Raw genomic sequence first — 9,150 nt, forward strand, 5'->3', positions numbered from 1 at the left:
GACAAGCCTCACATGTGCGGGTTAATGCTATGTCCTGGCTGTGTGGGCCTCTCCCCTCCTGCTGCGCCAGTCCCTGGTGAGGGTCCCTGACAAGCTGAGAGACCCCATCCCCCAGGTATGCCTCACTGTGCGTGTTGGGGTCCAACCCCAACAGGTCCAGGGGTCCCCAAAGGTGTGGACGGATTTGGCGAAGAAGGAAGGACTCAAAGGCAGCATTCAGTTGATCAGCATGGTTGGGTTCTCCCTCCAGGATCTCCAGCCAAGTTCTGTCTAGGTTCTCCAGCCAGGTTCGGTCGCCAGGTTCTGTAGCCAGGTTCCAGCCAGGTTCTATCCAGGTTCTCCTGCCATGTTCTGTTTAGGTTCTCCAGCCAAGGTCTGTAGCCAGGTTCTGTCCAGGATCTTTTGCCATGTTCTCTCCCTAGGTTCTGTCTCTAGGTTCTGTATCTAGGTTCTGTCTTCTGTTGTCTTGTTACATCTGTATTTATACCAGTTGATTTTAATCCTGTCAATTTCTATTGCAAAGGTTAGGGCATTTCTTATCTCCATTCCAGGGAGTAAAGATTATGTAGCTTAAGAGTGATTGTTTGTAGTTAAAGTGATTAACTACCCACCTGGCACTTAGTTAAGGGGTTTTATTCCTTCCCTAACTTCAGGGAAAAATTCCTACCTGGGGAAACAACCTTTCTTGGAGAGGTGACCTTGGTTAAAACACATAGCGCCAAGAAGGGGAGCAAACATATTAAGAACAGTATGCCATATACGCCAGGTCCCTTGAAACATATGCTGTGCAGATGTTTCTTCTCTGCAGCGACTGTGTCAAGCAGCAAGGATGGACCGGCTCCCGGCATGTGCGTCTTTTTTTTTTTAATTTAAAAAGTTATTTAGTTACTTCCTATTGGGGGCCATTTCTCCTACTCCCCCACCCCCTTCCTCTGGCAACCACCAGACTGTGGAGACCACCACTGTGTCTGGCTGCAGGACTTTGCGACCTTGCTGTCCCATGACTCCTATTTTAACCTCAGCTGTCCTGTCTGGACAGTGTTTAGGGGTCTGAAGAGAATGCTGTGTCACCTCAGCCGGCCCCAGGCCTCTTGAACAAACTCTACCTTTTAAAGCTTTTTTACCCAGGGGACTTCCAGATTTATAGCCAAGAAGCCCCCTTCCTTCAAAGGTCTGCTGAGACTTTAGCTTTGATTAAAATATATATATATATTTTTATTGATTTCAGAGAAGAAGGGAGAGGGAGATAGAAACATCAATGATGAGAGAGAATCATTGATCGGCTGCCTCCTGCATGCCCCCTACTGAGGACTGAGCCTGCAACCCAGGCATGTGCCCTTGACCAGAATGGAACCTGGGACCCTTCAGTCCACAGGCCGACCCTCTATCCACTGAGCCAAACCAGCTAGGGCTAGCTTTGCTTTTAAAATGCCTTCTCAGGGCCTTCATTTCCTCGTTATCAAAATTAGAGATATTATATAAACCCTCTCTAGGTCTAGGATTCTGTATTAATCAGGTTGGAGTACCTTAACAAAACACCGCAGGCTGGGTGGCTTAAACAACAGAAATTTATTTTCTCACAGTTCTAGAGGCTAGAAGTCTGAAATAAGGTCCAGCATGGTCAGCTCCGGGTGAGGGCTCTCTTTCTGGCTTGTAGGTGGCCGCCTTCTCCCTGCGTCTTCACATGGCTGAGTGCTGGTGCCTCTCCTTCTCATAAGGGCACAAGCCCTATTGACCTCACTTAACCTTTGTCACCTTTTCACATGCCTCATCTTCAAATACAGTCACATTGGGGGTTAGGGCTTTAACATAAGAATTTTAGGGGGACACAAGCATTCAGTCCATAACAGATGCTATGGTTGTTCTGAGGAAGAAATGGAGAGGTAATATTTTTATATTTCCAATAGGGTGGGGCAGACGGGGGGCGGGGGAGATTGGCCACACCTGCTGAATGAGGGGAGAACTTGGGACTGAAGATGTGCACTTCTATTAGAAGTGGTTATCCTCGCCGAAACCGGTTTGGCTCGGTGGATAGAGCGTCGGACTGCGGACTGAAGGGTCCCGGGTTCGATTCCGGTCAAGGGCATGTACCTGGGTTGAGGGCACATCCCCAGTGGGAGATGTGCAGGAGGCAGCTGATCGATGTTTCTCTCTCATCGATGTTTCTAACTCTCTATCTCTCTCCCTTTCTCTCTGTAAAAAATCAATAAAATATATTAAAAAAAAAAGTGGTTATCCTCACCCCAGACTACTTTGTCACCCTCTGTGGATAGAAGAGAAGCCAGGACCCCAGGTGTAGAGGGTGGGGCTGGGAGCCAGGGCTGGATCTGCCCCAGGTGTCCGGGAAGGTCTGTGGATACTATTGGGGACCATACTGGCCAACTAAACATGACGGAGCAGAGTTAGTGTTGTTGACTGTGCTGGGCAGGTTTATATATTAGGATGTGTGTTCATATTAGGATACCAGCTAAGAAAGAATGCAGTCAGTGTGGAAGGAGAGATGCCATCAAGATTTAAGCATTAATTTGTAGGATTTTAGAAATAGAGAAGGAACTGTCAGTGGTATCAAGATGGCAGCTTTGCAGTGGCAGCCTCAGGGGCCTGGCGGGGAGGAGGCGGTCTGAGCTACCAGGAATGCAGTCAGCGTGGAAGGAGAGATGCCATCAAGATTTAAGCATTAATTTGTAGGATTTTAGAAATAGAGAAGGAACTGTCAGTGGTATCAAGATGGCAGCTTTGCAGTGGCAGCCTCAGGGGCCTGGCGGGGAGGAGGCGGTCTGAGCTACCAGGCACAGGGACACCTCCGAGTGTTTCTGAGGCAGGCGAGCCTCAGGTAGATGCAGGGCGAGCCTCAGGTAGATGCAGGGTGCTGGGCCCACTCCTTCCCCAGGTGCTAAGGGCACTGCTGACACTGAGGCTGAGTACCTGTGAGGCCGGGGTAGCCAAATAAACGGGGTCAGGATCAGGACCTGGAGGTGGGGCCATGGAAAGTGGGCTGACGCTGTCAGGAGGGACGCACTGTGAATGTTGGAATTTTTCCAAGGGTGATGGTCAGGGGGCCTCAGGCGAATGAAGGGCACATCTTTCTTAGTCCCTGTATTAGGAAGGCAAGATGCTGACCTAGATTTACTAGGGTAAAAAAAAATTTTTTTTTCTTAATGAGTAATAGAAGTGTAGTGAAGAGAGGTAAAAAATTCTATTTCTTGTTAACCAGTGGGGCAGATGAAATAGGTGGTGGGTGGATGGTGGTTTGGTTGTGATTTTAAAAATATATATATTTTTATTGATTTCAGAGAGGAAGGGAGATAGAAACATCAATGATGAGAGTCACTGATCAGCTGCCTCCTGCACGCTTCACACTGGGGATTGAGCCTGCAATCTGGGCATGTACCCTGACTGGGAACTGAACCATGACCTCCTGGTTCATAGGTCGATGCTCAACCACTGAGTAGTTGTTTTTAAGAGCAACCAGCACTCTTGAAGAGGAAGGACAGAACTCCTGAAGAGTTTGTTCCTTTGGCTCCAAGATAACCCAGGCAAAGCCAAGTTTGGCTTCAAATGAGCTGAGACAGGAAAATTATTCCCACACAACGGCCCAGGTGTGTAAGGGCCTTATGATGACATGGGGTTGAGCCTGGAAGTTTTTGTCCGATTGTCATTACTCCACTGGTGTCCCCGACTCAAGCTGGTGCACCGCTCCACCAGACTTATGGTTCTTGTGTTTGAGGCCTCCCTGCTGCTCCGTGGGTCAGGTGTCCTCTGCACCCAGGGGCAGGTGCCATATTCAACCACTGGCTTCAGGGTAGCCTGGGCTGTCCTACCTTCCTCCTGACTGTCCCACCTTCCATCCTGAGGGTATACGTAAGGGAACGTATGGCATCACCACCACTGACAGAACAGCAGAGAGCACAGGAAGCAGGGTGGCAGGGAGGACCACTGGAAGGGTAGCTGCAGTCCCAGACTTCAATCAGTATTTTAATTACCAAGTCTATATTTAACAAGACAATGTGGGAGAAATAAAGAGGAAGGAAGGGGTGGGTAGTGAGAGGCCTCAGAGGCGCTGACCCACTTTCTGCACTGGCTGCAGAGCCCTGCAGTCCTGGCCAGGGTTCCTGGCCTCGTGCTCTTCAGAAGCCCCAACAGGCGTTGAAGGAGGTGCTTAAGCGGCTACAGCTCTCTGGCAGCTGCAGCCCAACAGAGACGTGTCTTCAGTTCTGTCCTTGAATCTTCCTCCACTCTGCAGCAGGGTTCCAGGGGCTGGCCAAGGGTTTCAGGTGGGTCAGTGTGACCGCAGGGTCACCTCGACGGCCTTGACTGTAGTGTTGAGCACGGTGGCTGGAAGCCTCACAGCAGGGAGTATGGCGGGGATGTCTCTGGGGACCCTCTGCATGGGTGGGATGTTGGGGCCCTCCAGTGTGTCTAGGATCCCTGAGAGGAGGAGGAGGATGGAAGGTGAGCAAGAGCTGGCTGGATCCTGCCCTAGGCAGCTGTGCTTCCCACGCCCAGGCCTCCTGTCACTCACCCTCTACCACCTTGTGGTAGGCAAAGTGCAGATAGAGCAGGAAGAGCATGTGTAGGGCAGCGAGGGTGCCACAGAGGAGCAGCCGCTGGGTAGGGCCCACAGTCCGTGACACCAGCACTGCCACCTAGGGTCACAGGAATACAGCTTGGAGCAGCGGTCACCAACTGGTGGTCCGTGGACCACTGGTGGTCCGTGAGGTCCGAAAGGTTGGTGACCGCTGGCTTAGAGGGCCTGGCTCCAGTGAGCAGAGTGGAGAAGATACTCCTCCCCAGATCAGAACCATCTTCGGGCTCTTCTCCCCCACTGAGAGCCTTTTATGAGGTTCGGCCCAAGCTCTGGCCTTTCCCCAGCTCCCCGGGAGGACAGCCCACCCCTGGAAATCTCCTGCCCAGCTTACCATACGCAAGGTGGACAGCCCCCCCACCAGCAGCCAGAAGAGGTAGAAGAGGGCATGGAGGTGGATGTTGTAGGTGATGAGCAGGACAATGCAGTGCCCAAAGAGGCCATAGCCCTAGGAGGGATGGTGGAGAGGAAAATCTCTCAGGGTGGGCTGGCCTTTGGACCCTCATGGGGACCCTGAGAAGTAAATGGTCCACCGGCCAGCTTATCCCATTCCAGGCCCTGGAGCCCTAGGACAGATGCAGACCAGGGCCCGGCTACTGTTGTAAGGTCACCCTTGCCCACCACCATGCCGGACTCCTTACCAGCAGTGCCAGCATCTGGAGCATGGTGATCTGGGCGTTGCACAGGTAGGCGAGGAAGTAGATGAAGGATGAGACACCCAGCCAGTAGCCAAAGCAGGTGCCAATGGCTGTGCCCATCAGGGTGCCCTCCCGCTGTGGGGTGAAGGCTCTACTTAGTCCTGGGAGGCCTCTGGTCTCTGCCTTACCCAGGGCTATCCTCAGGGCTGCTTCTAACTCACTCCAACATTTTCTCCTTGGGCAGCTTTCAACTCAGCCACCCCCCAAGGTCCTCTGTCCTGCTTACAATAATGGTGTCCGACGTCTTCATCCCGTGGAGGAGGATGGCAACCAGTGTGAAGACCAGCATGAGAGGCCCATAGAGCTCACCAGCGATTTTCTGTCAATATACCAACTCATTCAGGCTGAGGGTACAATGGCTCTTCTGTTTGTTCTTTCCTAGGTTTTGCCTGGTGACCCCTCCCTCTGCCCTAGCGCCTCCCCTGGCTCTTCCAGTCATGCTACCCTCTATTCACCTGGGGGAAGTTGACCATCTTGATAGGGATCATGGACTCCAGGAGCCTGGGAGAGGAGAGATGAGAGCAGAGGCAGCACTTATGAGGTTCTGGAGGGCCTGAACCTTATTCATCTCTCTAACTCCAGAGAACATGCTAGACGGTAAAGGGAGCAGAGGGCAGTAAAGACAGACGGAATGAGGAAATCACTTCGTTGCCCGAAAAATGCTTCCAGGAAGGACCACCTTTGATGCTGTGCTGACTGATGCAGCAGCAAAATGGAGAACCAGGGAGCCCCGCTGGGCGTGGGAGAGGGTTTGACAATTTACCTATTTGAACTGCTCTCCTTTAAAAGGCAAACCTCAGAGAATGCCCAGAGTTCCGAACTGTGATGGCGAAGCCCCGGGAGAGGTTTTGAAGGTGGTACTTGAGGGAACCAGTGTGCCTCCTGCCTCTCTCCTGATTGTCATTCCTCCAGGCACTGCTGAGTATTTTCTTGAAATGATTTTGAAGTGGTATGAAAATCCCAGGCAGAAGGAATACAAGTCCCCATTCCCTGCTTAAGTGGCTAGCTCCTAATAATACCTTGGAATTTGACTAGATTTTACTCCCTCTGGGAAACCCACCCTGTCCCCTCTCTAGCCTACTCTGGGTCAGGTGTCCCCCATATGTCCCTTCATAGCAAAGGAGTGCTGTACTATAACTGCACTCATGGGCAAGGCTCCCATTTGTCTTCCCCACTAACTCAGACACAACTAGTAGAGTATGCAGAGAAAAAGCTTAGTAAGTACTTGCTGAGTGTACTGGGTATTTGCTAAGTATTGGTTACATTAAAGGATCAACAAAGAACCAAACCAAGATTAATTCCAGTTCTTGAAAAGTCATTCAACAACCATGTACTGATATTCTGGTGCAGAGACTGTTCTGGTGCTGGGAATAAAATAAGCAAAACAGAGCCTGCTTTTGAGGAGGTCTCTGGGGTGACGGACCCAAGAATAAGCATAGCATTGCTTAAATAAACGAGGCACTCGGCCTGCCCGCCATGAGTTTGACATGCTTGGTAAGTGTCATCTGCTAGAGGAAAGCACAGACCTCCATGGGAGCGACAGGAAAGGACAAACTGGGGCACTGGGTTGAGGGAATGAGAAACAAAAGGAAGCAAACATTTGGAGCTCGGTTTTGAGGCAAGATGAGTGGTTTCCTAGATGGAAAGAAGAGAAGGTGGTGGGGTAACACCATGTCCTGTTCCGGGACTGGTAAGAGGAATGGTGTAGCTGGAATACAGATGTTAATGACGAGGGCTGGTGGTGTCAAGAAGAGGGGAGTTCTAAGGGCTTGGTCTCTGGCTGTAGTTTAGATGTGAGGAGGGCAGCGTCTGCCAGGAGAAGGATCCTCACCTGCTTCGCACCTGGGCAGGCTCCACATCAAAGTAGGGTCTCAGGATGTCGATGTTGGCATACAAGCTGAAGGCCCTCGAGGCTTGTCTCTTCCCTGCCTGCCACATCTGAAGGGAGGAAGACAAGGATGGGGTGGATGGGTGTTGTCAGACTGCTGGCTCTAAGCCCTCTTCGTATTTTCTGTTGGATTTCTACATGGTTCTACGCCAGAACCTGGGGCCTCCTAGGTGCACTTTCCCACCTGCCAGGGATCGTCTTGCTTACCTGGTCAGCCACCTGCCGGCTCAACTGTCCCTTAAAGCCCTTCATGCCCAGGAATTCCCCATCCTCTTCTTCAGCAGCGGCTGCATCAGCATCTACTTCTTCCTCACGCAGGCGTTGGTGCAGCTCACCCATATCCTCGAAGCTGGAGCCTGAAGTATCGTCCATGTTCTCCATGTCAATCACAGCTGAGCCCCCACCCTGTGGAGACAGTGAGCTCCTAGAGCGCAGGACCTTTCTGCCCCATCCATTCAGTCCCTCTTTGTTCACCCCAGGGCTTGGGGCTTTGTTCTTGCATTACTGGTGATATGGGCTGGAATCACCATAGACCATGCATTCTCGTCCACTCCTTGGCTCTCGGAACCTTGGTTCTCTCTTTTCTAGCCGGAGAAACCGACTACTCCCTGTCTTCCATAGATGTCTTTCTCCTACCTTCCCTATCAAAGCCCAAAGGACTGCAAAAGTGCCCACTTTCTTTGTCTTTCCCAACCCCAAACAAGCCTGTGCACACAGTATGGTTTCAGCTGGTGCAATACTCCCCCTGGCCCCGACCGATCTCCTAACTTGTCCCGAAAGAAGGCGGGTGGGGCCCGAGGCCCTCCGGCCCGAGTACACGTCCGGCCCTCTCGGGCCAGCACCAGTGCCCCTGACTGTCGGGTGCACCGAGACCCAAAGGAGAGGAAAAGTGCTGCAAACGGAGCAGACTTCCAGGGCCCGGGGAGAGTCCCCCCGACACTTCTGACCACCGCCGTCCCTAGGGCTGCTGGCAGCCGGAGCCCTGAGGCCATTACCTGGATGTTTTCTTCGAACCCTCCCCATTCCGGGCCAGTCCCATTGCGGGAGCCGCCGGCCGGAGTCGCCGTAGTTGCCATGTCCCTCGAGGGCTCCCGTCGCTGAAGCCCGCGCTGCTCCCGCGCGCGGAGGACGAGCGGGAGAGACGTGGGCCTGAGAGGAGGAAAGGTACAGGGGGAGAGCGGTGGGATCCACCGGACCGCAAAAAAAAGAAACCCGGATGTTTGGCTCAACCTGACTTCCGGAAGCTGGGGACGTGGACAGAGGACAGAGTCTCGCGATATTTAATCTTCCAGGCGGTGACGCGTTGCCTCGGAGACGGAGGAGGGCGACTGGAACGTACGCGCCAGTTGCAGCCTGAATCACGTGGAGGGAGCGAAGATGGCGGCGGCCCAGGCGGTGGAGGAGATGCGGAGCCGCGTGGTTTTGGGGGAGTTCGGCGTTCGCAATGTAAGCTCTGTGGCCTTGGAGTCGGGAGGAGAAAAATGAGAGGGGGACGGGAGTGGGGACGGGCTTAGCCTCGCTGCCCCTTCGCGGACAGACGCGTCTCTCTCTCCTTTAGGTTCATACCACCGACTTTCCCGGGAACTATTCGGGCTACGATGATGCCTGGGACCAGGACCGCTTCGAGAAGGTGGGTGGAGCTGGCCATGTCGGAGAGAGTGTGAGGATCGGACCCGGTGGTCTGAGCAGCCTGTGCCTCGGAAGCTGTCCCTGGGGGTTGACTCGGTTCATGAAACGTTTATTGAGCCATGTGCTAGGCGCTCCGTGCACACATGGCTTCCACCCTGTTCTGCGAGCAAGATGTTCAGTCTTGTTGGAGAAGAGCGCGCATCAACAAATGATTTCAGTATAATGTGGAAAACGCGGTTGTTAGCAGTGAGGACGACGGGGGATGGAGTGGGGTGGGGGTATCCCGTCCCGCAGAAGCGCTTAATCTAGAATGGAAGGGAGGGTAGAGAAGTGCTTCTCAACCTTAGCTG

The 9,150-nt window shown here is 52.8% G+C and overlaps 2 protein-coding genes and 1 long non-coding RNA gene across 8 annotated transcripts in view; 1 reads left to right on the top strand and 2 right to left on the bottom strand.

The window, feature by feature from the left end:
• Window positions 1-1,550: 1,550 nt before the first annotated feature.
• Window positions 1,551-2,096, bottom strand: LOC111828278. The gene is made up of 2 exons (XR_002832091.1): window positions 1,945-2,096; window positions 1,551-1,864 (listed from the first exon to the last, which is right to left on the bottom strand). It is a non-coding gene; the product is annotated as an uncharacterized LOC111828278 (long non-coding RNA).
• Window positions 2,097-3,949: 1,853 nt separating this feature from the next.
• YIPF3 (Yip1 domain family member 3) lies at window positions 3,950-8,428 on the bottom strand. 5 transcript variants are annotated; one of them, XM_006100583.3, is made up of 9 exons: window positions 8,167-8,428; window positions 7,379-7,576; window positions 7,115-7,221; window positions 5,739-5,784; window positions 5,510-5,602; window positions 5,227-5,358; window positions 4,920-5,033; window positions 4,523-4,646; window positions 3,950-4,428 (listed from the first exon to the last, which is right to left on the bottom strand). In XM_006100583.3, exons 1-9 carry the CDS (start codon window positions 8,245-8,247, stop codon window positions 4,280-4,282), a joined length of 1,044 nt encoding a protein of 347 aa, XP_006100645.1. In that variant the 5' UTR covers window positions 8,248-8,428; the 3' UTR covers window positions 3,950-4,279. The 5 variants fall into 5 exon arrangements, with proteins under 5 accessions (XP_006100645.1, XP_023619912.1, XP_014321494.1 ...); XM_023764143.1 differs by having other exon boundaries at window positions 4,121-4,428; window positions 7,379-7,595; window positions 8,167-8,392; XM_023764144.1 differs by lacking the exon at window positions 7,379-7,576 and having other exon boundaries at window positions 3,955-4,428; window positions 8,167-8,392.
• Window positions 8,429-8,461: 33 nt separating this feature from the next.
• POLR1C (RNA polymerase I subunit C) overlaps window positions 8,462-9,150 on the top strand; it is a 4,921-nt gene continuing 4,232 nt past the window's right edge. Inside the window, exons 1-2 of one of the 2 annotated variants that reach the window (XM_023764145.1) lie at window positions 8,462-8,617; window positions 8,730-8,801. In XM_023764145.1, coding sequence (XP_023619913.1) covers window positions 8,549-8,617; window positions 8,730-8,801 — 141 coding nt within the window. In that variant the 5' untranslated portion in view covers window positions 8,462-8,548. The remainder of the gene's footprint in view (window positions 8,618-8,729; window positions 8,802-9,150) is intronic. The other variant, XM_006100584.3, reaches the window with a different exon arrangement.

The sequence above is a fragment of the Myotis lucifugus genome, unplaced genomic scaffold (genome assembly GCF_000147115.1).
Source record: "Myotis lucifugus unplaced genomic scaffold, Myoluc2.0 scaffold_318, whole genome shotgun sequence".
NCBI classification, from domain to species: Eukaryota; Metazoa; Chordata; class Mammalia; order Chiroptera; family Vespertilionidae; genus Myotis; species Myotis lucifugus.